The sequence below is a fragment of the Ailuropoda melanoleuca genome, chromosome 5, assembly GCF_002007445.2.
Source record: "Ailuropoda melanoleuca isolate Jingjing chromosome 5, ASM200744v2, whole genome shotgun sequence".
Lineage (NCBI taxonomy): Eukaryota > Metazoa > Chordata > Mammalia > Carnivora > Ursidae > Ailuropoda > Ailuropoda melanoleuca.
Genome location: NC_048222.1, coordinates 54072905 through 54100529, shown reverse-complemented (window position 1 = coordinate 54100529; position 27625 = coordinate 54072905). Strand labels below are relative to the sequence as shown.

The window sequence follows — 27625 nt, the reverse complement described above, 5'->3', positions numbered from 1 at the left end:
CACCTTTGAGTGAGCCAGAGTCAGCCTTCTGGTCGCCAAAGATTCATGTCCATTCTGAGAGATGTGATGACAGAAACAGAGGTTAGAGAGTGAGAAAGATTTAGAAGATGCTATGCTGTTGAATTTGAAAATGGAGGAAGGGATCCATAAGCCAAGAAATGTGGGTGACCTCTAGAAGCTGGAAAGGCAAGGGAAAAGATTGTCCCCTAAAGCCTCCAGAAGGAACACAGCTCTGCTGACATATTGGTTTTAACTCTGTGAAAACCATTTTGGACTTCTGACCTCCAGAACTGTAAGATAAGAAACCTGTGTTGTGTTAAGCCACTAATTTTATGCTGATTTGTTACAGCAGTCATAGGAAATTAATACAGGGGGCATAAGAATTCACATAGAAGTGGCTGGAACTCTTAGCAGATGAAGGAGGCAGCACAGCAGTTGGGCCAAGAAGGCTGAGGAGGGTCTGGCGGGTGAAAAAGAAGGTGGTGCAGGTAGCGAGTTAACAGAACTTTCTTATTACTGTATGAGAATCTGTCCTGCTAATAGACTAGCCCTGTTCCCTTGGAGACTAATAAAGGTAGAATGTCAACTGCTTTACTAAGCAATACTGTTTATGGTAAGAATGACGTCTGATTGGTACCCTGCATCTGGACCTGGAAGAACAAGAAAGGAAGCAGAAATATCTGATAAGGGTATCATACTTAGGGTATTCTTGAGTGTGGTGACTTGTATCTGGGCATGTTCCTTGCAGGGACTCTGGAAGCAAAATGGCACCTATGGAGTGTTCAAAAGATGTTGGCTTCCTACCAAGAGTCATGTGGCCGAGCCTGGAAGCTGATGCTGCAGCCCATTAAGCCCTCAGGTGACTGCATCCCTGCTGACGACTTGATGGCACTCAGAGCCAGAGCCCCACAGCTAAGTTGCTCCTGCATTCTCGACTCTCAGAAACTCTGTGTTGCTACGTGTGTGTTGCTTTAAGTTGCTAAACTTGGGGATAGTTGTTATATGACAATAGATAACTAATATAGGAAGGGAAGCTGATGTATTCTACTTTAGACGCATGGAGTTGAAGGCCGTAGTCTTGGAGGCAAAGAGGGGCCAGGACTCAGGAAAAGAAGTGAGAAGTGGGAGGTGGATTTTGGAAATCCTTGTGTTGAGATGGTAGTTCATTCATTCTTTCCAACAACAGGGACACAGTGGGGCTTTGGGAAGGGCAGACGTGGTCCCTGCCCTCATGGGGCAGACTGACATTTATCATTAATGATTGAAGGAGAAAGATCCTCATGTTGTGATGGGTATTTTGAGATTGAGGTGAGAGTGCAATAAAGAACAGTAAAGGATCTCTTCAAAGAAATGAATACAGAAAAAGGAACAGACGGTTGGAGATATAGCCTTAGTGATCCAGGTTGGGAGGAAGAGGAATACGGAACAAGAATCAAGAGCGCAGAAGAGAGAAGTCAAAAAAGTTCAGGGACTCAGAAGCAGATGAGGGAAAGAAAGGCACAGAGTCCTTTCCACAGGAGCTCACGAGGGCATTCAAAGTGTGAAGTTCAGTCTATGTTCAGGACTAACGTCTAGCTTCTTAGTTCTCTACTTCTTTCTTCTAACAGAAATGGAGATGTTGTTCCTATGTAACTGGGAGAGGAAGAGAATTTCAAAGCAGTTGTATTTGAAACTTGTTCACAGTTTCATTTTCACAAGAGGAGAGGTAATAGCTGATGAGGTTAAAAGTATTCATTACAGGGTGTCCCTTACAATTACATGAGTGTATCTGGAATTTTCTGAGGGCTGGTGAGCTATCCTCTGGTCCAAAGGATCTTTCCATAAGCCTATCACTGAGCCCCAACACTCTCTCCAACCCCCACGCCAGGTGAGAATCATTCCTTTGAGTTTCAATGACTCTGGATCACATCAGAAACAAACAATGCCTGTTGACCTTAGCTGACAGTTCAAAAGGTAGGAAAGGGAATGTTATTTTTCCTACCCTTTTTAATTGTCTTGGTTAGAGTCTTGACTTGATCTTGTAGCTTTTTAATCACTCTGTCTTTCATGTCTAACTCTTCTTCAAGATCCTACAGAAATCAAAAGAAACAAAGAGATTAGCTTAGAAGCATCTTAATCTATGTTTTGGTAACAGCTTTATTAAGCTATAATTCACATACCATGCAATGCACTTGGAAGTGCATACCCCATGGGCTTCTAAAGTCAGCTATACAACCATCGCCATCATCTAATTCTGGAACATTTTTGTCACACCAGAAAAAAACCTATAACATGTTCCCCTAGTTCCTTCCAGTCCTTGTTAATCCACAATCTACTTTCTATTATTTGCCTCTTCTGGATGCTTAACTAAGTGGAATCATACAATATGTGGCCTTTTGTGTCTGGCTTCTTTCCCTTAGCATCACGTGTTTGAAGTTCATCAGTTTCAAGTATGTATCAGTGTTCATTCCTTTTCGTGGCTGAATAATATCCTATTGTACAGATATGCCCTATTTATCTTGATCTATTTTTCCCTTAATGAAATAACGCCCATTATAGAGAATTGAAAAACACAAAGGTGTGAAAACTTCTTCTATGGATATCAGAAGCTGGAGGCAGAGAAACTTCAGAGATTTGGGTCCTGGCTTTGCGTTTCCTTCCTGATAAGGGGGTGGCCTTGTCCATGCAAAATTTGGCTCAAGAACCAGCAGAGTCCTGGATGCCTGTACATATTTCTTAGAAAGGGCAGAGTGTTTAGTTTCTTCTTGAATTCTGAGGGCTTTGACTCAGAAAGGATTCAGGCTTCTCAGACCCAGCAGTGCCCACCATGCAGTCACTATAGCCGTGGGCCCTCCGGGGGGCTCTCGGCACCAAGGGAAACTGTGCTGTTTCTACACTGTGGCCACCTGTCCCCTGCTACGGTTCTGGGTCTCCGGCTAAACGTGTTAGGAACTTTGGCCTTACAAGCAGGCGTGTGGGTACAGTGTCCACCCTCCTGTCTCAGTCCAGCCTAGGATACATCTAATAATAACAGTTACCAGCCAATGAGAACTGGGAGGAAACCACTGTTCACATTTTGATTTCTTTCATTCCTTTCTTTTTTTCTAATATGGCACACACATATTTTATAAAATTTGGGTCATATAAAGTATTAAATTCTATATTTTTCTCTCATTATACTGAAGATATTTTCCCATGTCATTCATACATGCAAACTGTCATTTTTATACCTAAGTCATATGATACAGAACAATTTATCCACTATTGTTGGATTTTTTTTGCTACAATTAATAACAATGTGACGAACACTCTGAACAAAAATCTTTGTTCACATATCTAATTACTCAGGATACTTAAGTACACTTAAGGGTACTTAGAATACTTAATTACTTAAGATATTAGAAGTTGCGTGACTGAGTCAAAAAGAATGTGATTCCAAAGGTTCATGATATTTGCCTTCGAATCACCCCTGGGAAAGTTGACGCCAATTTCTGTTCCTGGAAACCATGCGTGACAGGTGCCCACTGCAGTGTTTTCACTAGCACCATCAGATCTCTATTACTTAAGGGGCAACAGTAACATCTAGTTTTAATTTTGAATTTCTTTGATAAATAGTGACATGATCACTAAAGGTTTTTTTCGCTTTTTTAATAAGGATTTTTCTTTGACTCAAAAATCACGTAGTGGGTCAAATAGTGTCTCCTCAGAAATTCATGTCTACTTAGAACTCCAGAACATGACCTTATTTAGAAATGAGGTCTTTACAGTTGCAATTAAACTAAGGATCAATATGAGATCATACTGGATTAGGGTGGGTCCTAAGTCCAGTGAGTTGCTCCTTCTAATAGACAGAAAAGGACACAGAGAGATCAGCCATGTGAAGACATAGGCAGAGGTTGGAGTTACGCTGCCACAAACCAAGGTATGCTGGGAGCCCAGCAGCAGGAAGAAGGCAGGATTCTCCCCTAGAGATTTTGGAGGAGCATGGCCCTGCTGTCACCTTGAATTTGGACTTCTGACTTCACAACTGCGAGAGAACAAATTTTTGGTGTTTTAAGCCACCCAGTTAGTGGTAATCTATTTAGGAAGTTCTAGGAAACTAATACAGTCAAGTCTCATTTGTGGGCAAAATCCACCCCCTAATATACAGAAGTTATATTCTTTTGTTGTGTATTAATCTGCTCATTTACAACACCGAGGTTACTCACTGGCTCGGGAATACACTGTTGGCATGAACACATAGCTATGAGCATTCCCCGGCTCCGCGCACTGTGGAAGGAGCAGCGTGGCCTGGCCCTACCTGGGAACAGAGCCCCCCCCCACACAGGGGGCTCCTGAGGAGGGGCACTGAGTGGGACTTCACCACACCCTCCTCTGAGGCTGGAGCATCAGAAACGTACTCAAATCCCACACGACTCAGGGACTGACGAAACCTAGAGCCGCACGCTCACAGCGAGGCAGTGAACGTTCAATGTGGGGCAAGCTGCGCAACACACGCGACCCACCTACCGGTCCTCTCCCTTACCACCAGCTCCAGCTGAGGCCCCAGGGACGCACACACAGGCCCTGGTGCCGAAGGCAGGACCACCTCTCACAGCAGCGGGCAGTTGCTTCTCTGATGTGACCTGAGGAGCTATTCTCTGAGAAAGTTGTATCCCCCTCAGAAAAAGACGGTCATCATCTAGGTGCCCCTGACTGGAATTTGTTACGTTCTATTAAATGGTGAGCTCTTTGGATTCCTTTGGATATAATTACTCACCAAAGTTAAATCCTGATCCTGCAAAACCCTATTGTGGTTTTCCTGTGAGATAAGAAATGGGGGGCCCTGACAACAGGGTGCAGGGCCTGTGGGCCTGTCCAGGCTGCCGACCACTGCCCTGGTGAGCCCTTCCCCGGTCATAGTCCTGGAGGGTGCCAGGCTAGGAAGGGGCCTGAGCCTGTCCGACTCCTAGGAAAGTGCCCCGACTGCCACTATGGTGCTTCCCAGCCCTGTGGGTTTCACACACCAATCAAATCTCCAAAGAATTGCTGGGGACTGACTGAGAGTTGCCCAATTTCATTTTGGCCAGGGCATTTACAATTTGATGAAGAGTTAACAATGTAAAACATTTGCCACCTACCATTATGATCATTCCCTAGAGGAACATTTTGACTTGAAAAATTGTAGGAAGGGCACAGCCCCAAAGGAAGCATGGCCCTTTAATGGGCAAAGGCTTGTTACAGACAGGAACATGCTCATCTCAGATGGGTGCCATCCATGGGACAGTGCTCATCTCTCCTCTTGTCATCCCGCTACTTTTCCCTGGTGTGGCCCAGCAAAGTCCCCAAGGCTCCCCCAGCAGAAGGCTGCAAACTCAGAGACCACCCGTCCACTGGGCACAGATTGCTCTGACGGAACAGCTTTGGGTCTGTTCACCGGATGCTTTCAGTGTTATGTCCCCCCTTTGGGTGACATCTGCACGCAGTCATTTATCAACAAGTTGGAGAACTTCTCACCCTGTTTTCCATAGTTAGACGAGATGCTTCCTGCCGGAAAGTACTCTTGACTTCACTTTCAGTTTCAAATTGTTTCTTCAGGTGCTCGCTGGCCTCCTGCATTTCTTGAATCTTACTGATCAGCTTCTCTTTCTCTTTGGTGTGTATTTCATTTTGGGCCTCTATGGTCCTGAGAAAAAGATAAAGGAAATTTTGGCATCAGTTTGACCGTAGTGGAGAAGTCATTGTCATTGTCATAGCAAACACTGATTATTTCCAAAGACAGAAAAACACTTTGGCCAATTTATGTGTAAGGGGAATAGTGCCTGAATAGGAATGTCTCTGAAGTCGGGGTCGGGGTGACGATCAGGGCTGGCTGGGTATAAAATTACCCACGACTGCCCCAGTCTCCTTAACCTGATAAGAGATTTTTGCTTCCACACTGCCAAAGGATGTTGACTGCTCCCCCGGGATATTCACCCCCACTCACACCCTTATGACTGAAAGCCCAATGATTATCTCCTTTGTGAACAGCCTGGGGACCAGACTCTCAAAAAGCCAGGGATCAGGGAGAAGTAGTAGCCCTATCAAAAGAGATCCAAGACTGTGTCTCACCGCTTTCCTACTATTCGGGGCCCTCATTTCATCCCCATCCTACCAATAAAGTCACATGACTAAAAATGCTCTCTAGGACACAGGGCATCCACGTATGGCTCTGAAAATTAAGTATGTCAATGAGCTGTCAGCAAAGCATTTTCCTTGCAGGGCTCCACCACAGCACCAGGCCCTCTGCTGGTCAACATGCAAATCTGGGGGGATTATCAGTGAAGATTCTCTGTCACATGGATTTCAAGCCTTATCCTAAATGGTCTGCTATAAGAAAATCTGTTCTCTCTCATACAATCTTACTTCATCAGTTTTTTGAACAGATAATCGATATTCTAAGGGTATAAAAGGTAAAATACGTCCCCTCCCCTGTGCACCAGCCATCCAGTTAACCTCCTTGGAAGCAAGCAATGTTTTGATTCTTGTATATTCTCCCGGTGTGTGTGTGTGTGTGTGTGCGTGTGTGCGTGTGTGTGTGCATATGTGGTTTTTTTCCTTTACATTTGAATGGTAATATATCATATACCTTAATCAGCACCTTGCTTTTTTTGGCTTAATAACATATCTTGGTATCTCCCACAATTTCAGAAAAGAAAAGCATTACATGAACAGGAACCTGAAGAACATACACGTTAACACTTACTTTCTTTGTGTTCCTTCCTCTTCTCGATTGCGGTTCAACTGATCAGACAATTCTTCCAGTTTTCCTGTAGTGAGAACTGTCTTTACTTTGGGGTCCATACCGTATTTTGATTTGCATTTGGTCATGCTTTGAGACAATCCTAAGCTGTTTCCTGCTTGAGATTAGGTTTTGTTTGGTCTGAACGATGTTTTAAAAATTTTTCAACGCCATTATTCCAAAATGGTGATATTTCACATAAAAATCTGGATTTCTGGCTTTTCTCTAAAGATGGGACTATCAAGCAACCGTGGGGTCAACATTGCCACTTGGCAACAATCAACGGAGCTTGGAAGCCATTGTGCCTCTAAATTCCGTGCACCTTACCGTCCCCTCCGCTCAGCCGACTTCTCACGTTTATGTCACCTGGCTGGGCCCCTGGAGAACCAGAGTTCGAGATCCCCGGGTACAATGACTTCTCTGTCATTTCCTGGACATGGGAATCCATTTTCTAGAAGTGGTTTCATGACAATTTCAATTACCTTTCATGCTTTCCGTTTGTTCATTCAGGCGGATTTCCAGATCTTGCTTCTGTTTCTCCAGTTCTGAAATCTGCTGTTTAAAGTCTGGGATCATCTTTAGAGAAGAATTAGAAATATTTGAATATAAAACATTTTTGTCTGTGAACTTCAAAGTCTCAGAACTACTCAGAAGCAAACTAGACCATCTAGGTGTTCAACCCCAGGGAGCGAATGTCTGGTATAGTTGTGTAGGAGGGCCAGCCAAGGCATCAGACTGGTTTGGCGTTATGGTTTTTTTACCTCAAGATCTACTGAGTCACAAGCAATACCAGCATGTTTGGAATGAGTGGCTCTCACACAGCTATGACCGTGATATCACCAGGGTCTCTTGGGGGGAAGGAAGTACACTGTCTGGGAGGGCGTGTGGGGGCTCTGCTGAGGTGAGCCAGCCTCTTCGGCCCAGGCTCAGAGATGTCATCTCCTCATCTAGAAACACAAAAATCGTCTCAAAGAGGTGCCCCTGTGCCCTGTGAATTCCAGGTGGTGCACTGCTCTGTTAGTGGAGGTCTGGAATGATCCAGTATGTTTCACGGTCCTCTGTCCTTGTCTATCTACACATTTCTTTAAATGTCACTCACCTTTAACTGTCACTCATCTGACCCTCAGTCAGATAAATAGTTTTTCTGTCCTCCAAGTGTATAAAAACACCCGTGTCTCTGAAGTGCACAGGAAGAATACCTGTTTGTGCATTTGCATGCATGTTCTGCTCTGTTCCTCGTTAAAGTTTCATCCCAAGAATAAACAAAGACATGAAGGTCCTTAATCACTGTTCCACATGTTTGCTATGCCCCGGGTCACATCTCCTCACCTGTGACACAGCCCAGAGATTTCCTAATACTCTCAGGTTAGGCAGAGGAGAAGGAAATGGTAAGAAAGCTGGAAAGGGGTAGCCAGTGAGGTGGGTTGTTAGGAAAGCGTGGTATCCCGGAACGCGGCAGAACAAATAGCAGCGAGGAAGAGGGAGTGACTAATGTCACCAAATGTTGGTGACAGATAAGATGGGGGTGAAAAAGAATGCTTCGGGCTTAGCCGTGTGCAGGCAGCGCTGGTCAGTGGTCGGAGCATACGGCAGAATGGCATGGCTGTGGGGAATTGGCCGAAATCCATTATGTGGCCACTGAGAAGCCTGGCCAGCTCCCCCAGAGAAATGGGGTGGTGGTTGCAGGTGATGTGGGGTTAAGAAAGGACGTTCTTTCAGTCAGAAGATTCCTCTACCGTTTCTCCAGGGCTGTAGGCTTGAGTTAGAAGAAGGGAGGAGACAAACTCCAGGCGGAAGAACAGGCATCACGGAAGAGAGAAGTTCTTGGAACATGAGGTGAGAAGCACAAGCAGAGGGATGGACCTGAACACATGCCCCATGTCAGTCATCCTTCTACCTTAGTGTTTTTATCACTTTCCAAGGGGTTAGGGCTAGACTTACAATACACAGATTTAAAAATACACACACACATCACAGAATTTGGACCCATCCTATGATAACTTAACCCACTTTCAAATCAAAGTGCTCTCCAGCCTAGGGTAATTTTATCGTTTTATCTTCTGACCCAGTTATTTCACTCCTAGAAAACACAATTCTGATCCACCGTTTACTGCCAAGAAACTGAATTTTCTTCCACTAACAAATGACATCTCTAGAATAATGGCCACCCCCAGCGCCCATGGCTAAGATCGTACCATATTCTCCGATGTTAGCCTGGTAACTTCATGACGGATACTTTCATTGATGTCAGTCTCTTCTCTAAATAATTTCTGCAGATGGTTGATTTCTTGACTTAGATGCACCACTTTGAAGTTCAAAGCTTCGATCTCCTTTTCGTAGCAGTCCTTCTGGGACTGGAAATGGCTCTCCAACACGCTGTCAGAAGAGGGGCCAAGAAATGAACCACATGGTCTTTATTTTCTGTGCTGCTGACCGTGAGCGTGCACACATGCAGCAGTTATGAAAATTCACAATGAGAACCACGCTGAGGACACAAAGTTTACGTATATACACATAGCGACAGGCTACAGAATTTGGTATGTAGAATTATAAAATCTGTCTAGCCAGTTAGGAAGCACTACGTGGCATTGATATGTAGTTAACGGCAGAACATTTTAGACATTATTAAAATTGCACGTTAATAGTTTAAGAATATGTTCTGTATGCAACAATAATAAATACACATTCATTATGCATCTGTCAAACTCAGACAATGTACAACACCAACAGTGAACCCTGATGTAAACTCTCAATTCTGGATGATAATGACAGATCAACGTTAAGTTCATCTATCTTAACAAATGTAACACTCCGGTGGGGGATACCAATACTGGTTGTGTGGGGCGAGGGTAGGGAAATCTCTGTATTTTACGCTAAATTTTGCCATGGGCCTGAACTTGCTCTAAAAGATAAAGTCTGTAAGTAAAAGATTACAGCAAACTCCTTAAATTTAAACATAGTCTATCTCTAGAGCAACACTGGCTAACTTATTTGGTATAATCAGTTTTCCCTATACAAATTACAGGTTTTAGGACTCGGAAGTTTATCCTATGAAAAGATTGTTTTTCATTATTAAACTCATTACTTAATTCTTGAAATATTTCTAGCGATTATTAGATCATCCCCCTATAAGGAATTCCCTTTGTGTCAAATCTGTGGAAGATAAACTTTTGACTCTCCAGTTATCTATCAACTCTGAAAATCAAAAAGAACTCTGGGGGAATTTCTCACTGTGTTGCTTTCTTTAGTCCTTCATAAGCAAACCAAAGTTCTCCATCCTCATTTAAATGTTCCAAATCTTCCAACGAGAGCCTGGAAAAAAAGGGGAGTAAGAAAATCTATCATCTCACTCCTGTGTTAAATGTTTCTAAGTGTTTGGTAATGTGAAAATGATTACCTGCTTCTAACATCTTCAATGTCATAGCTTTCAAGGAGTTGTTTGGTGATCTCGGACATCTTTTCTGAGGGGAAAAGACAGCACTGGTATAAATTACATTTCTGCATGATTTCTCTTCTCTCATTCCCTTTTTTGGTCCCACTTTTCTAGATTTCACACAGAGTGTCCAGCTAACCGTACCATCAGCTAAATTACCAGCTGTTCAATCAGCTAACCAACTTACCAGCTATGAAGTCAACCAGCTAGTCAACCTGCCACATGTCCAACCAACCAGCAAATCAACCGGGCTCATAACAAAGGATACACCTCCTTAGCAGCGACACCCATTATAAACTTGGTCTGTACCCATGGGCTCAGTGACTTGTATTTTTCTTACCTCTCATTTCCCGTTTCTGTGACTGCACGTGTTTCTCCACATCTATCTTCTGTGTCTGAAGCAGCTCTATCTCCTTTTCGAACTCAGAGATTGTCTGTATCACAGCAATTGCCGTACCGGGTGAAGAAAAAATAGCTATTACGGCTTATGCCAGACAAAGAGAATACTATTACAGTATTGTGTATCTATCCAAGACATCCTCACCCGGTTAAAATCTTATTAAATCATCACTGTCTATGCAGTGCGGACTTGAAGCATGTTTAACGGCTCAAAATATTGTTACTTATTCCCAGATGTAGTTGGTTGTAGCAATAGAATTAGTTTCCTTACTACATATAATGGAAAAAATAGCTCCTTACTACAAGATTGGGCTGGGGTAGGAAAGGGGCACAAGAGAAGTAAAATCTAAGGGGCTAACTTCTCTTTCACCGTACGATGAGCTCTTGGATGCAGGGAGGTGGACAAGCCACCACTGTCGTAACTGCGGGTTTGGGCTCCCGCCAGGTGTCAATGTAGCACAGCGGCAGACCGTGGAGGCTGGGAGTTGGCCGTGGGCGTGTGACCAGGGTGCACTGAGTGGGGAGCACAGGTTGTGGGGAAGAGGCTGTATTCTGCCTTTATTACCTTGCGAGGGCAGCCTGAGAAAGGATACGGGTGTGTTTTTGCGGCTTGGAGAGATACGCAGTGAGAAATAACCCCTCCGTGATATTTTCTCAGTTAGTCTCAGTGTTTAAGGGCTACAGCTCCAGTTTCTTCAGAGGGTGAAGAGGGAGATCCAACTGACATTTACCGATCACTTTACATTCACGACCTCAACCTTATAATAGGCCACACGGTGATGCAGTAATTATTTATAGATGAGAAAACTGGGGCTACAGAAGGTGAAATGGCATGCTCAGGGCCACACAGGGGAGGGGGGCTGATGGGGTCACAGGACTATCCAATCCAAAAACCCTGCTCTTGGTAATATTTCAGCAAATGTTCCAAGTCATATATGTATTTACTTATAGACTGATTATGTTTATTTTCTATGAAAATCAGACAAATCTGAATATACCACATCAGAGGGTTTGGACCAAGTTTTAGCTACCAAAGAGAAAGTGAGTGACAAATAGTGGTGCCTCACTCCAAGAGCAGCCATATGATGTCCCAAGAGGCAGACCAGAGGACACAACGCCCATGGATTGACATTAATCTCGTGTGACTCCTAAGAGCAAAACAGTCAGAGCGATACGTGGTCCTCTCTGATCCCAGAGTCCAAACTCCTCCTCTTAAACGATAGGAAACCGGGGCCCAGAGAATGTGGACAGCTCTCCTCTGAAGTCAAGAGGTGATGCAGATGTGATTCCTAAAGTTCTTCTAAGCCATGCATGGCTATTCCGTGACTGTTACAGAGAATATTCGCATAATCTTAACAATATTATACTAGCATGCATTTCACTTATTTAGTGGAAGCTTAAAAGCTTTCCAAACTTACACTGAAATGTTTTGCATTAAAGAACATGGGGACCCTTGGCTTTGTGTTTTCTGGTAGGGAAGGAAGTCAGTTGAGCCTCGACTGTCCAAGTGTGGATCATTGCTTTTGTGGATTTTCTGATAACAATTTAAAATAAAATATTCTGATAATAAGGTGATTCAATTTTAATACAGGTATTTATAGAAATAAGACAACATGATGGAATGTATAAGAAGGATTCATATCAATTTATAATTTAATTTGAAAATATTCTCTAGGTCAGCATATTTGAATAACTTCATATAATTTCAAAAGGATTAGGAAGCTGACTTTAAAAATATGAAAACCAATTATTGGTGAGTCAAAGGCAACTTGGGGGTTCATCCTTAGAAAAACCGGAGTAATCAGGGTCCTTTTGACTTTGGCCTTTATACAGATGCTCTTAGCTATCTGATCCTGTGGGAGTGTGAAACTGCCCCCTCCATGCAGCTCAAGTAACATAGCCAGAGAGCTCATCTGCAAGCGAGAAGTGCTTTCTACCTTTGCCTGCTTTCTCAGTTGGGCCACCTCCCCCTGTAAGCCATCGGAGGTGACACGTTCTTCCTCTAGTTGGTGCTGCAGGTGCATTTTCTCATCCCTGAGGGCTTGAAGGTCTTCTTTCAAAGACCAGATCTGCTTCTCATAGTCTTGTGTTTTCAGTTCAAAACTTTTTTCAAGAAGTCTAGGTGCAAAACGAAAAAAATAATTCAGGATTTCTCTAAAGTCTTTACCATAAATTAGAACAATACCTCATTTTGAAAATAATAAGAAGAGACTCAGAAAGGAGACAAGTTATTTAGGATTCACTGTGACAGTTCCCATAGACAATGGCCTTATTTTTAGCTACCAGTTTCCTGTCCCCTTAGGTTAGGGAAGCTTTTTACACCTTCTGATCTGAGAAATGTGGCTCTACTATGGTCACACAGAGGAAACACAGGATAGGGAGGCTGAACTCCAAGACGTAGTGGTGGTTGGGATACTCCATTCCTGAAGCCACCCTAGTTCTGTGTGGTTCCCTGTGGTGTCTCGGAGGGGCCCCTTCCCTCCGCAAAGACCTTGGCACATTCTGCCAAATCCTGGCCCCTGCCAAGTGTCAAGGATCATAGAAGGGTTTGGCTAGGTCCTAAATAAGTGAATACAGCCATTTAACATGTCAGAGGGGCCAGCCCTTCAAACATTCCACAATAGACTGCAGCAAATCCTGGCGCCCCAAAGTCCATGGAAACCCAATTCCTTGTGAGATGGTTGCTCAATTAAATATGGGATGACGAAGAAAATAACCAAAGAGAGACACGACTTAGACCAGCCCAGCCCAGAGGGGCCAGTCAGAACGGAAGCAGTCCCAGGGGCTCCAGGAGTTTATTAAATCATTACTCTACTTGCTAGGCTCTTGTCTCCTTTCATTTTATGACTGGCTTCTGTAGCACAAAGGGAGAAGCCCCAGGAAAAGAGTCACATTCCCAGTAGGTTTGTGTTTCATTTCCTTTCATAGATATTAACAAACTTCTTGACTTTGTTTTCAGGTCTCTCAAAAAAACCCCACAGTGCTCCTAAGAGGTCAGTAAAGCACCTTTAAAGAAGCAAACTGCAGCCAGGAGTCTACGTTGAAAGAATCGCAGACTTGCATGCTGGTTGGGAGTCACCCACAGGCTACGGGCATCTGGACGCCCCTCGAGGGTAGTGACAGAGGCTAAAACGTCCCCAGTCAGCTGACCAGGGACCAGACCAAGCTACAAGTGAGTGCTGATGAGGATTGCAAAGAACTTAGAGTGACCTGGCCTCAGCCTGCCTCTCCAAACCCATTCTCAAAATGATTGTTCCCAAGTGGCCCTAGTACACAGTGAGATGCCAAGAACGGAGCTCCTCTCCTAGAGTTGAGAGTTGAGAAAATTTTCAAGGTGAAGAACCCAATCTCCCTATTTTAACTCACATAGGATCGTGAAACACGTACCTGTTAGCTCTTGGAGCTCTTCAGTGACATTCCCGCCCCTAATGTTTCGGCGTCCTGCTCCTTACCAAGACTCAGGCTCTTCTGCCAACGAGTCGGCGAGCTTATATATCCTTCCACCCCAGCTCCGAGTCTTCCAGCCCCCAACAGAAACACGCCAAGAATACTTTGTCTCTCCCCAACACCCTGCTACGCATCCCTACTTTCAGATCTAAAACATTTGAGTTGACTCTATAAGAGAAGGAAGTGTAGACTGCACTCTTTGCAGATTAACAAAGCGTTTGGTACTGAGATAGGAAAGGTGGGGCTGGTAGAGTACAAGCTGGGTTCCATCCCTTATTGTCTGGGGCGAGAGTCAAATTAACAGACACAACGGACAGGGGAGGGAGGCAGGCTTTTTTCCTAGGTAATAATTTTCCTTCCTGGACCTGATGGAAGCTGAAAGGGATGGCAATGTCTGAACTTCTGTCTTAGCAATGAAGGGAAAGCGAGAAATTCCTGGGGGTCCACTGCCCACAGCTGCAGGACCTGTGCCAGGCCTGAAAGGTGCACCCTGGGGGACTCGGCTCTCACCCGTCTGAGTCTCTCGCTTCCTACAAAGATTCACCCCCTGCTTTCTTGTATTGGTGACCTGCTATCTGCAAGCGGAGAAGCAAAATATAAAACAGGAGAGAGAGAAGGAAGCAGTAGCTTTAAGGCAAACGAGATTTCATACATTCTCTGTTGTTCTTCTTTTTGCACATCATCAAAGAGCTGCTTGGTGAGGTCGTCCATTTTTTCTGTGAAGAGAGAACGCTCTTTGAAATATGTCTGCAAAGCAATGCCTCGATAGTTTCATGTCACATTTAAGAAAGCATGGATGTGAGGACAATTAGGGGCTATTCATGATGAGTGGGACTTAAGATGAGAGGGTAACTGTCACTTTTATAGTTTAGAAATTAGAAATATAGACAAGAAGAGGAAATAATAATTCTCACAAACTGGTCATGCTAGAAATGTGTGAATAGTTTCATTTATACTCCTTTTTTGGGGGCCTGAGTATCATTTGTTTAAAAAGGCATATTGGCTTTGAGACAATATATATTACTACTGAAAGTGCATCGAAACCCTTTGGGAAGAAAATGGTCAGTTTATGATGGGGTTTCAGTCTTGGCACTGTCGACGCTTTGGATTGGAAAATACTTTGTCGTGAAGAGGGGGCTGTCCTGTGCGGTGTGGGATGCTGAGTGGCGACTCTGGCTTCTAGCCACTGGAAGCCAGGGGCACCTCTGCTCCAGCTGTGACCTCCCAAACCATCTCTGACGAGGCCACATATCTGCGACAGGAAAAGGGGAACCAAAAGCGTTCTCTCGGCTGAGAACCACTTATTCATGATAACCAAGAAAATAATATAGCGTCTGTCTTCATCTAGGGGAAGGGGAAGTCTGACAAAGCTGCATTTTAGAACAAGAGTCTTTAACAACAAAGTGTAGGTTGAGGTGACACTGGACAGCCGGGCAATAATCACTGGGGTTCTGGTCATTCTGAAGCCATGACAGCCCCAGGTTCCCAACATATCCACACACAACAGGTGCCCCTGAAAACGGGGCTAACCCATCAAAGCCTGACATGTCTGTTTGTACTTTGTTGACACCCCACCCTTGACCTCTACCTCATTTCTGAGTCCTGCCCCAGAGGGGCAGCAGGGAGGTGATGCAAGCCACCCTGAATTACTTGATGAAAAAAAAAAAAAAAGCCTGGGTGTTAATACTTAACTAATGAATCGCTGAACACTACATCAAAACCTAATGATATACTCTGTGTTGGCTAACTGAACATAAAAAAAAAGCCAACGATATTCAAATAAGATGTCAAATGTCCCTGAAACAAAATGACTGCCTCAGAATGTCATGAGTCAGCCAGAAAATACTAGAAATATGTTAAAGCTTTAATTTAGAAGCCAGCATCTTTGATATAATTTCAATTTTCAAATCGCTCACAGAACGGGCTTCACTGGTGTTTACTAAATCTTAGGCTGTTTGTCAAGGGGTGAAAGAGCTGCCCGAATGTGACTTTCTTCCCGGGAGCAATGGGATGGCGTCCACGTTGGAATCTCAAGAAGGGGAAACGTGATAACATCCCTTAGTCGCAGGTCCCAGGGGAAGCGAAGGAGGATGCTTTTCACAAGACACTGCCATGTGTAGAGAGACCCATAGGATACGCAGTTTATGAGCCCTGGGTTTGAAAGTTTTCAGGTACTTTTTAGAAGGAAATATAAAATTATGGACCCAAACATGTCGGTGCTGTCAAATATGTAATTCCCAGGACACACTCGTAAGAATTTAAATATTCTTGTGGGAAAAGCCACTTAAAGTTAGAAGAAAGAGCAAATATACCCAGGAGCAGCATATTGTAATAAAAAAGGCAGAGGTAGGCAAGCCCTTCCCTAACTCCGGCCTGAGGTTTACTCAGGTTTACTCCGACCTCGTGTGCTCATCAACGCCCCCACCATTGGTCCGCAGAGAGTGGGTGGAGGGCTCGCATTATCTGAGGCAGGTCACTCCCGTGCTTGCCACCATCTCAACAGCCTTTCCTGCTCTGCCAGCCAGGACTTGGGATGTTTCTTTCCTCCTCCTGACATGGGTCTCTCCCACACTGAGCCGAACCCCCAGGGCTCCCGTGCTCCTTTGGATCCCCGTGAATCCACTGCCCGCTGGGCCTCCGGCGTGTGCTCTGCTAGATCCCCAGGCCTGAACTCGCACGCCCAAGCTGCCCCGTCAGAGCTCACGGGAAAGAGCCCTGGACAGGACAGGGGATCAAGGGTGGTCATTTAAACCATCCAGTCAGGAAGCAACAGGTTCCCATTCCTACTGGGATTGAGCAAGTGCTTGCCATTAGCATGTGGGTTGGACAGAGCTAGGCTAAGGGTGGCTGCTCCACACCCCTGAATGAAAGTGATACCGCTGGTTCCAAGGGTCTGTATCTGATAGCCCGGGGGATATGGCTCAAGGGCTCAGCAGGGCAGGAGCAGCGGAGGGGGTACCACTTAGACCGAGTCATTTGGACAGATGTGACATCTGACTACAGATCCGTGGCCGGCAACCACATTACGCCAGCATTGTAATGGTGTCAGGATCGCCACAAAGTTTTTAAAAAAATGTAGATGTCTGAACCACCCTGGCTGTGCCACACTCATACACCATCTCCCGATGGGAGAGTTCCAGGGTGATGGCCCAACCGTCTGTATTTTGCAAACAGCCCAGGCGGTTCTGAGGCAGGGATTGCTGAGCCGTCTGATAAAAGACAGAAATAAAACAGAAGAGTCTGTAGGGTAATGTTACCACAACTTAAATATAGTTATTCCCTATGAGGCAAAAAATGTTCTCATTTCACTGGGAAAGATCTCAACTCCTGATTCTGCCTAAAACTCAGTTCCCACCCAGTAGTTATTTCCCGAATGCCCGGACAGGTGAGCACACAAACGCGTCCCAGGCCTCCCTGGGCTCTACCTTTCAGCTCTTCAGTCTTCTCTTGGAGCTGCAGCTCTGCTTGCTCTTTCTGTATTTCCAGTTCTGAATTATGCTTCTGAAGCTTTGCCAATTTCTAGTGAAGGGGGAAAAAAAAAAAAAACTTTTTCACAAACCTCACTTCAAGTTTTGTCACCACAGCCCTTCTTGCTGAAAGGCTGCATTTTTATCCATCCATCCATCCATCCATCCACCCACCCATCCATCCTTCAGTCCCAGCTCCTATCCACGGCTAACAGCCAGCGCCAGCCCACTGCAAGATGCTACGTTCCATCTCATGCACAAGGGCTCTGTGTGACTTCAAGCAGACACTGGTTCTCAACCTGGCCCGGCAATGGCTGAAGTCAAGGAGAAACAACCAAATCCAAGGTCTCCTCATAGTCAAGAAAATCCTCTATCCTTTTCTGGAAGCTTCTCAATAGCCAAGGTATTTACATATTTAATATGATATAAATAATTTATGATATAAAGTGGATCCACACTTTAAGAGTGTTATTACTCGGGAAAGATGTGTGATCCTGGACAAAAGCTCCATTATTTTAGGTTCTCCTTGTAGAGTATCTGCTGGGCCAGCCACTGGGGCCACTTGGTGCTGATGGTTGGTGACCAGTAGCGCATGCAACGGGGAGGGTGCCCTGGGCTCCAGGCTGCCACAAACCTGGGTGCTGTATGACTTTGGAAAGTGCAGGACAACAGAGGGTAATAAATACGATCTCCAGAAAACTGCCGCTCTCACCTGTGCAAGGCTCTACGGTAGGCACTTGGCTAGATGATTTCATCTGACAATTTTATCCTCACAATAACTCTGTCGGTCCCTTTTTGTTATTCCCACCTTACATCAGAGAGGGTAAGGGACTTGCCCAAGGTTGCCCAACCAGATGGCAGCAAAGACAAGGTCTGAGCTGGGGACATCTGATTTCTGTCCACTGCTCATTTTACTATACCACAGAGACGAAAACCTGCCCCACGCTTTGCACTGCTGCTCTGGGGAAGATGCTTCAGGGCACACACCAGAGGGACAAGCGACAGGGGACCAAGATCATCCTGGAAGAGAGAGAAGCACCTAGACAGGGCTCCTTCTCTTTGAAAGGGCTTTCATCACTTCACAATAGTTGAACCAAGAGGGAACCTTCTGTTGTGCGTCTTGAAGCATGAGCCGCCTCCTCTTCGCATCTGATCTCCCCTCCCCCGAAAGGTAGGCCTCCTTTGTTGATGAAAGCCAACAGCAAAATCTGATATGTTCTGCAGACTGCTTTGTGGGAAAATGCTGGGCCGTGACCTCTTGCACAGAAAGACATGCATGGATTTCCATAATCACGACCAGCACAGACCTCTTCTATGGCAGCCTTGTATTTCCTCCCCTTCTCCTCATAATTGTGTCTGTGGGCAGCTGCTCTGTCCAGCTCGGATTCCAGTTTCTGAATCTTCTCCATGTCACCAGCCCGAAGAGCAGCCAGGCTGGTCAGCTTCTCCACCAGCCCATGGTTCTCTTTGTTCTAGAGGAAAAAACAGCAGATGTTTGGGGGTTTATCCAAAATAAGGAAACTGTTCCATTTGCCTCTCACCACCTTTGACATGGCATCTAAACCTATCAGACCTTACCTACACCTACCACATTTATCACTATGATGACACGTATGGGCATCTTCATCCCAGTGCAAACAGTAAGGCAGATCTGGTCAGGCAAACTTCCTGAGCTGATGGCACTCCTAGCATGGGAGTGGCCCAATCCTGGAGCTCCAAGACAACCCTAGTGCTGTGGGATACGCTGTCTCCCCTGCTGCCCCCCAAATGCACACGTTGCAGTCCTAATACTCAACACTTCAGAACCTGACTCTATTTAGAGACAGGGTCTTTAAAGACAAAATTAAGGTAAAATGAGTTCATATCGGCGGGCCCTAATCCAGTATGACTGGTGTCCTTACAAGAAGAGATTAAGACACAGAGGGAAGACGGTGTGAAGACATAAGGAGGAGACTGCCATCTGCAAGTCAAGGAGAGACAATTCAACTCTGCCAACACCTTGATCTTGACCTTCTAGCTTCCAGAACTGTGACAAAAGAAATGCCTGTTGTGTAAGCCATGCAGGCTGTGGCCATTTTGTTACGGCCGCCTTAGCAAACAAATATACCAGCATGGAGCCCCGGCAGCGTCGGGACTCCCAGGTGCCCTGCTCCCAGCTGTCACGGCAGCTTTTGGCGCTGTTCTCCTCAAGCCACGTAAGGTGCAGGCCGGCCACACAAGAGCACAATCAGGAGAAACCGCATCAAAACTTCAAGGGGTTTTTTTGCACATTCATCCATTGACTAAGGACTCCTATGGCATTGTTCATGGCTAAGTTTCAAGTCTGCCACAGGAGAGTCTCAGTATTATTTAGGACAGGCCCAGGAGTGAGTTTTAGTGATCGGGACGCTGTATATGCCACAGCCCTTCCCCACTGGCTAAGAACATGTGGATTTTGTTTCCTAACAGTGGAATGGTATGAGGAGTCTCCCCAAAATAGGCAGGGCCGCAGTGAGACCATACAGACCTTTGGCAAATTAGAAAAGAGCAACTCCTCTGAGCCAACATAGTCCTGAGGGAGCATGGCTTGGCATGTCGACAACATCTTTGTGCAGAGGAGAAAAAGGCACCCCTGCCTCAAGGCAGCCCAGCTTTGTACCAGGACACAAGGGTTGGCAAAAGCAAAGCCAGCCTGGATTTCAGCCCCACTTGCACTCTTTGGCAGCTTCCCTTGTGCAGTGTACATCCTATACAACCTCATGGAGCAGCCTTTTACAGTATATTTCTGTTTTCTAAATCAGGTGGTCTACATAAACTATTTGAATTTCCTAACATGGGCATAAATTTTAACAGCATTAGCTAAGGAATTGGCCCAGGACAAAATAAATCAGCTAGATAAAGTACATTTGAAAGATACATTACAAACACCTACCTGATCTTCTAGCTTTTTCTGCAAACGCTGGACCCTGTAAGTAAGCTGAATGTTGAGCACGAATCGTCGGATACTCTGGAATCTGCGTCTGGCCAGCCACGCCCGTGCATATTTCTGAAGGATCGTAGCCTTGTGTTCCTCCAGCATCTTTAAAACAAGATTTTATGAAATGCAGATTGGCTCCCCACTGTTTCTCTCATCAACTCCTCCAATGTTGAGAGACGCAACTATCAAAATATTCTCACATTGTAAAATACAAACTTCTTGTCATCAACCCACAGAGTCCTATTACGTCTAGACCTTTGAAACGATGACCAAACCCACCTGTAGGCGACATGTATGAACAGACACTCAGATACCAGCACCCCCTGCTCTCTGTGAAAGTCTTCATGCAGGAAAAGAATGACCTCACCACGACTGGGGAAAAATGACCTGAGCCCTGAGGGACCCGTGCCCTAAGAAAGCACAGGGTCTTGGCCGCACCTTTCGATACCTCCTCCTTGCCAGGAGTCCTCGGGTGTAGGCCTGGATGGTGATGGTGGCCACGCGAATGAGCTGGTACAAATTGCGGACGAGATACCCACGACAGTACTTCTGAATGATGATGGCTGCCCATGCTTCTTTCAAGGCTGTTGCCGTAACAGCTTTCCTTGGTTAAAGAGAACCCAGAGTGAACCTATTATCCACAAAGCACTGACTTCTACGGCACAGTGATGAGCGGGCGCGGCGTTTTGTTTTGTTTTCCACTGAGGAGCAGTCAAATGTTTTGCAAATCTAGGCATTAAACTCTAGACCTCATTGACTCTAATGCCTGCTGGAAGTCAGTCTCATCACCTCTCCTTTCACCCTGATCTGAATGAGGACCTGCTTGGGGCCAGGGGAACGATGTGGCAACTTGCACACTCTTCACATCCAGGCCAATCAATCCACCGTCACTCACACACGTGAAAACAGAACTGGGCTTTGGGATTGGACCTGCTCATTCAGCCTCGTGGGAAACCACGCTAGAAGTTCTAGATCAAGGATTGGCAAATGACAGCCTGGGGACCAATCCTGCAGCCTTCCGCCTATTACTGTCCAGTGTCATGGGAACGCGGCCACATCTATTATCTGCATATTATCCCTGGCTAATAACAGCAAAGTTGAAGAGATGTGAGAAACTGCATGGCCCCCAGTGCCCAAATATTTGGCTCTTACAGAAAAAGCTTGTTGACTTCTGTCTAAAGGACTGGAGGTGAAGACAAAGTTCTCACCTTCAGCGTTTATAACCTCATGTGGCAGACAGACTTATAAATGGCCAGGTGGGATAAGAGGAAAAATAAAAAAACTACTAAAAGATCTGTAAGAGAGATCTTACAGAGCTATCATTCTGCTTGTGAGCCAGCCCTTGGTGGAAAAGTAGGATTTCTGCAGACAGTGAAGGTTGGATAAGGCATTTCAGGCTAAGGACCAGTGACTACATGGAGGCCTAAGCAATGCCTGAAATATTTGGAAAAAGAGAATTTGTCTGCAACTCTCAGAATATAAGATACATGAAAAAAATTAGTCAGTGAGATTAGAAAAATAGAGACCATGTGTTATTTAAAAATATAGTTACTGAATATCCACTATGGCATATGAAAGCAGGGTTCCGGCTCTCCCAAATCTTCCATTCTCATGAAAGCATCTAGGCCATGGGGGCCTTGAGTGCCATGTCAAAGACTGAGTGCAGGAAATAGAGGCCCCCCGAGGCATCAAAGGCAAGAGGTGGGCAGTGGCTCTCACAGGCCCTGCTTCAGGGAGACAGGCAGCAGGGGGAGGCTGTGCCATGGGACCAGGAGGCAAGTGGTGGTGGAGGCCTCATCTAGGACAGGGGTGTGGCAATGGAATGAAGGGACAGACATGCGAGGTAAGCAGGGGTAGAACTGTCAGGCCACAGCGATTCCCAAACAGAAAGGGGGCCTGATTTGGGGAAGAAGATAACCCTGGTTCTTCCTGCCCTGGAGGTGGCTGCTGCTGCCTGACCCAGGGGCACAGGAGGGCAAGCCTGGCTGTGTATTCGTGTAAGACGGTCACCTGGGGTGGGGTGGCAAGCCCAGTTGGAAGCACACAGAGATGAAGGTTGTGGTGTGCCAGTCACGTCTAGAAGCCCAGATGCTGCTGGAAGTCAGGCCTCTAGCTCAGGAAGAGGTCAGGTTCCATGACACAGCCTGACCCTTAAACAGCTGCCTTCTCAACTTTCCTCCCAGTGCTCCAAGGACCGAGGCGTCGCAGACGCACACTAGCACACACTGCTGTCCGGGAAGGACTCCATCTCACCGGCCAGCCCGGCACGGCCTCTGGGGACCACTCAGTGAGGCATAATATTGGTAACTGCCCTCCATTCAGCCATCCCCTTGGCGGGTGCTCTGTGTTAGCTGCCAGAGCCTTGCCCTGGATCCCCTCGGGTACGGTCGGCCCCCCACTATCTGCAGTGGCTGGTCAGTGGCTACTCATGGCATTTCCTTAGGGGCTGCACCAGGACCCTGATTGCCTTCGGGATTTTCACTTTCCACGGAAAAGGGGCCCAGTCCCTCTACCTGGTCTCACTGGGGTTCTGACTCTCTTTAAAACCCTGATTGGAGCTTCCTCTCTTTGGGGTCCTAGGGGTCACCTCTGCTGTAGGAACGGTAGGCAGAGTCAGCACTACCTGCCCCAAGGACATGACCTTCTCATCTCCAGGCTCACCGACGGCCATGGGAGGGCACCCACACACGTCTGTGCCCCCAGGGAAAGGCTGCTTGTCCTTGACAGGCCCCTCCGCACAAGGTGAGCAGTCGAGAGAGCCACACAATGCCCCCTTCTTCCTGGACTCCAGCGTACCTCACAGTTTGCTGACCCCGGAAGTACTGCTGGATGGTCAGGGCAGCTTGTCTTTCTCGGAGGAATTTTTTTCTCTGGAGCCAGCCACGGATGTGCTTTTGTATCACAACACAACTCTGCCTGAGCTTATCCAGTCGGAGTTTCTCTAAATAGGCCACTTGTCCTGCTCTGAAGAAAATTTTGGTTTTACCAAACTCGTACTGATTAGAATCCTGGAAGAGAAAAATGATAGAATCAGAAATAAAGTCTTTCAGAGTTTCTATAGTATTTGGAAAAGATGTTTAGAGATTCAAAGATGCCAAAACATTGTTATTTTGACGCATCTGTTCCTTGACACAAAGCAGAAAAATTCTGATCATGACCTCGGGATTTATTTTTTGAGATGTCTGTTTAAAGCCACTGGGGGAAGAAATGGACTTGAGGTTCAGGGGTCCGTCTGTGGGGTGAGAGGGGTGTGTGCCTGCTCGGTGATTCTCAGTTTGGCCATTCCTATGTGGCTTCTACAAGAGAGCAGAGCCTGGAAAGGTCTGGTTTCTGTCTTCACTTCGGTTTGTCTTCTCCACCCCCTTTCCTGGCCATGGTACCTCTGTCCCCACTTCCTTCCCATCACCACTCACTGCTGCAGCAATGGTCCAAAGCCACACGGAGTGCCCTGTCTGGGACCCTCCTGGGCTAGAGACATCTCAGTTGACCGTGTCACTTAGCCAGGCCCATCGAAGCTCCTTAGATTGTGGGAGGACAACATAGGATAGGAGGACTCTGAAGGAGGCCAGGGTTCGAGTCTGGGTCCCTAACGGTGACTCCTACCCTCAAGAGATGATGCCCCTGTGAGTGTGTCTGCTCTGACCTCAGCACACAAATGCTCGGGGCATATTTTCTTCCTTTGACATTCATGACAACACAGTCCTGAGACAGGCAGGTAGGGAAACACATTCGGGAGATGGGCATCTCAGTAAGAGCCCACCATTCCAGGAGCTAAGCAAGACTGACCTGGATGAGCCTCTGTAAAACCACTTTGCACACCTCCTTTTTATCGCTGAACGAAAGCTCCTGTTTGGTCATGAGCACACCGTAGCGACTGTAGAACTCGATGTATGTCCACCTGCAAAGTCAAAGGGGATCTAAGGAGGTGTGGCAGTGAGGAGGCGTGGCACGTCTGTGGATCCCATTGCTAATGGGTTGGGGGGTGAAGTCAGTTCTGGGATGATGGCACTGACCTTTGACCTCACCCTGACACACTGTGTGCTCCACCAGCTGTATTTCTGCTAACACTCTGCTCTCCTCCCCCTTCGGCTCCCTCTCCCAGGAGCAGTGGGGAGGCAGCAGGCGGTGTTCAGTATCCATGGAAATGGGTGCCGGGCTGGCGGTGGCCCCTGTCCCACACACCGCCTATCAGTGGCCCTCCTCTGGCCTTGGCAAAGAACAGTGGGAAATCTTAGGGGCATGTTATGCAAGTATCTGCCAGGCAGCCGCTCCCTTCGTTCTCAGCAGACCTGCAGCTGGGCATCTCCCCCCCCCAAACAAGGAGTGACAACGAACCTGGAAGGGTAGCTCTGGGCACTAATGCGAATCGTCTCTAAAACGCCGCAGGCTCGCAGCTGCTGAACAATCCTTTTGGAGTCGAACCTGAAAGAAGACGTGTGTTAGGAGATGTGTTAAGCCGTTGAGACTGACAAATGTGCCCATGAGCAGTGCAGCAGAGCCGCCTGGACGGTGCGCCCTGGGGAGCAGGCCCGGCCTCTGCGATCCCCGCGATCCCCACCCTGGGCACCCAGCAGCTACTCCACAGATCCCCGTCAGAGGGGAAATGAAATCAGCAGCTCTGCAAGACTTCTGGAAGCTGACTGAGTTCGTGGAGCAAGGAGAGATGGATTCTGACGATGGAAAGAGGGAGAAGGCCTTGTGGGGGAAGGGCCTTGGTTCAGCTTCGCGAGACAACCAGAGTAGAGGAAACGTTCCCACTTGCCTTGTCCAAGTGCCCATTTGATGCTAGAATTCCCTTGACGGGACACCCTCCAGCTGGGGTCTGAGCGTCTGGTACCCACAGACACATTCGCCACCCCTACGGACGGTGCACGCCCCTCGGACACCTGTCAGCTCTAGTCAGCTCAAAGACACTCTGAAACATCTGCTCCTGAGCCTGGGGTTTGCCCACGGGCTGCAGAGAGCAAGTCTCCCATCTCATGCCATGTTTGAGGGTGACACCTCTGTTCCTCTACCACCTTTCTTTCAAAAAACAAATTCTCTTTTACTGAGGTATAACTGACAGGAAGCATCACAGTGGCTTGAGTGTACAACACAGTGACTCGGTGTTCGTATATATCGTGAAACAGTCACATGAGTGAGAGCACACCCATCGCCATAGTTACAGCAGTTTCTTTCCTGTGAGGAGGACTTTTAAGATCTACTCTCTTGGCAACTTTCAAACACACAATAAAGTATTATTAACTAGAGTCACCATGCAGTACACAAAGTCTTCTTATAATCAAGGAAATGCTCTGGCTACCTCAGTTGCACAGACTTTAGTTGTGGACTATTCTTCCAAAGCTAGCCCCTTTGCTTCCTCCTGGAGACAAGATGGCTTAGCCTCTGTAGAGGGGTTGTGCTGTCTAACAGTGTATGTGGAGGACGGGGTTGTTCTGAATCATTAAAAAACCCAGAAATAGTAAAGTTCAAGGGAATTGTAAGCAAATTCTCCAACATCATGACAGACATGACCTCCTCAGTGTTCTCCCTCTGCTGCATTGGAACACTCACTCGAAGGGTAATTTCTCATCGTTCGGCTTGATGCATCGGACATAGTGGGGTGTGGTCGCATTGAGGGTTTCCATGAGCAAATACAGAGAGCTGCGGAACTAGGAAACAAGGTCAGAGAATAAATGTCATCCTGCAATTTGATGCTTAGATCAAGGCCAAAAAAAAAAAAAAAAAAAAAGAAGGCCCAACCTTGGTAAACTGAGAAGGAGAAAAGTTAACTTCGTGCATAAACATCTACTATGAAAACTTTCAAACCATGACTGATTATTAGCATGTCCTACGTTCTGGACAGAATGCTGCTCTAGCCTCTTCCTCCAAAACAGCAGGGAACTTAGTAAATCATGTTATTGTGTGAACAAGTGGTTTGCTCAGGTGTGTGCAGCCTTGCAGGCTGAGGTATAACGATGGTGAACTGTGGCTTTTCTTTGCACTTACACATATAGTAGACATGAAGCAGCTCCATGTCCACGTCCAGGCCTGGAACGTGGGCCCAACCGCTGCCTGGCTCCCTGTAGGGCCTGGCCCACGCCCCTGGCCCCCTTGCCCTCAAATACTTTCTGGGTACCTTGCTTCCCACTGTGGTCCGGAACTGCTTGTTGTTTGGCTTGATGACTGGCTTTGCAGATTTCACTGTGATTGCTGAACTGAAAGGGGAAGGAGGAACTGGATTTTCTTGAAAAAAGTTGGCACAGAGATGGAACTGGAAGGAACAGAAAGGATTTCAGTGTCCAAAGGTGTTACTCTCAGTCGTCAGCTGATTCAAACCACGTAAATGGTCACAATGAGCCCATGTAAAGTGAGATTAGTAATCTCGACCAATCTCTACAGCCGAATCTGAATCCCGTGAGAGGACTTCCCTCCCTTGGGATGACGCATGGCTTCTTTCCAGGAGTATGAGCAGAGAGGAAATCCCAGCGAATGTTTGTGTGGGTATGTGGGTCTGTATGCTGTTTCTTTCTTTTTTTTTTTTTTTAAAGATTTTATTTATTTATTTGACAGAGATAGAGACAGCCAGAGAGAGGGAACACAAGCAGGGGGGGTGGGAGAGGAAGAAGCAGGCTCATAGCAGAAGAGCCTGATGTGGGGCTCGACCCCACAACGCCGGGATCACGCCCTGAGCCGTAGGCAGACGCCCAACCGCTGTGCCACCCAGGCGCCCCTGTATGCTGTTTCTACACCTGGAATCTCCTGCCTCCTACCTCACCTTTTCATCCCTGCACATCTAAACTCTACCCACTATTCAAGGTTCTAGCTCCACTCCCTTCACTTGCTTAGATTAAGGTTTTTGTTTTGTTTTGTTTTGTTTTTAAAAAGGTAAAAAAAATTTGTGCCCTGACTAAAATAAATCCAATTTCTTCTAAATAAGGTAATCTAAGATAATCATTACTTTCTACCATGCATCAATTACTTCTTTAAAGTGTCTTATCTTCTTAGTGCGAAACTCACTTTTTTTCTCTTTTAAATCAGACTTTGACCATCTCCTTTGGAGGAAAGTCCCTGCCTAACACATCCTTGTATGCTCCTGCCGTGAAACCACTGGGTCTGAATGTCCCACACCTCTGAGAGCCTTTGTGCTGAGCACAGGGACCCATCTGTGCCTTCCCGTGATCCGCATCCATCTTCTAGAATGG

The 27625-nt window shown here is 46.4% G+C and overlaps 1 protein-coding gene across 2 annotated transcripts in view; it reads right to left on the bottom strand.

Annotated features, from left to right (window-relative positions):
• MYO5C (myosin VC) overlaps positions 1 to 27625 on the bottom strand; it is a 97829-nt gene that overhangs the window by 16800 nt on the left and 53404 nt on the right. For both annotated transcript variants that reach the window (XM_011230582.3, XM_019804455.2), the window contains 19 exons: positions 26560 to 26694; positions 25995 to 26092; positions 24777 to 24863; positions 24228 to 24339; positions 23238 to 23449; positions 20880 to 21045; positions 20397 to 20543; positions 18793 to 18957; positions 17444 to 17537; positions 14671 to 14734; positions 12509 to 12689; positions 10513 to 10606; positions 10137 to 10200; positions 9971 to 10051; positions 8935 to 9115; positions 7222 to 7315; positions 6704 to 6767; positions 5476 to 5644; positions 1982 to 2069 (listed from right to left, as the gene is read on the bottom strand). In XM_011230582.3, the coding sequence (XP_011228884.1) occupies positions 1982 to 2069; positions 5476 to 5644; positions 6704 to 6767; positions 7222 to 7315; positions 8935 to 9115; positions 9971 to 10051; positions 10137 to 10200; positions 10513 to 10606; positions 12509 to 12689; positions 14671 to 14734; positions 17444 to 17537; positions 18793 to 18957; positions 20397 to 20543; positions 20880 to 21045; positions 23238 to 23449; positions 24228 to 24339; positions 24777 to 24863; positions 25995 to 26092; positions 26560 to 26694 (2296 nt within the window). The remainder of the gene's footprint in view (positions 1 to 1981; positions 2070 to 5475; positions 5645 to 6703; positions 6768 to 7221; positions 7316 to 8934; positions 9116 to 9970; positions 10052 to 10136; positions 10201 to 10512; positions 10607 to 12508; positions 12690 to 14670; positions 14735 to 17443; positions 17538 to 18792; positions 18958 to 20396; positions 20544 to 20879; positions 21046 to 23237; positions 23450 to 24227; positions 24340 to 24776; positions 24864 to 25994; positions 26093 to 26559; positions 26695 to 27625) is intronic.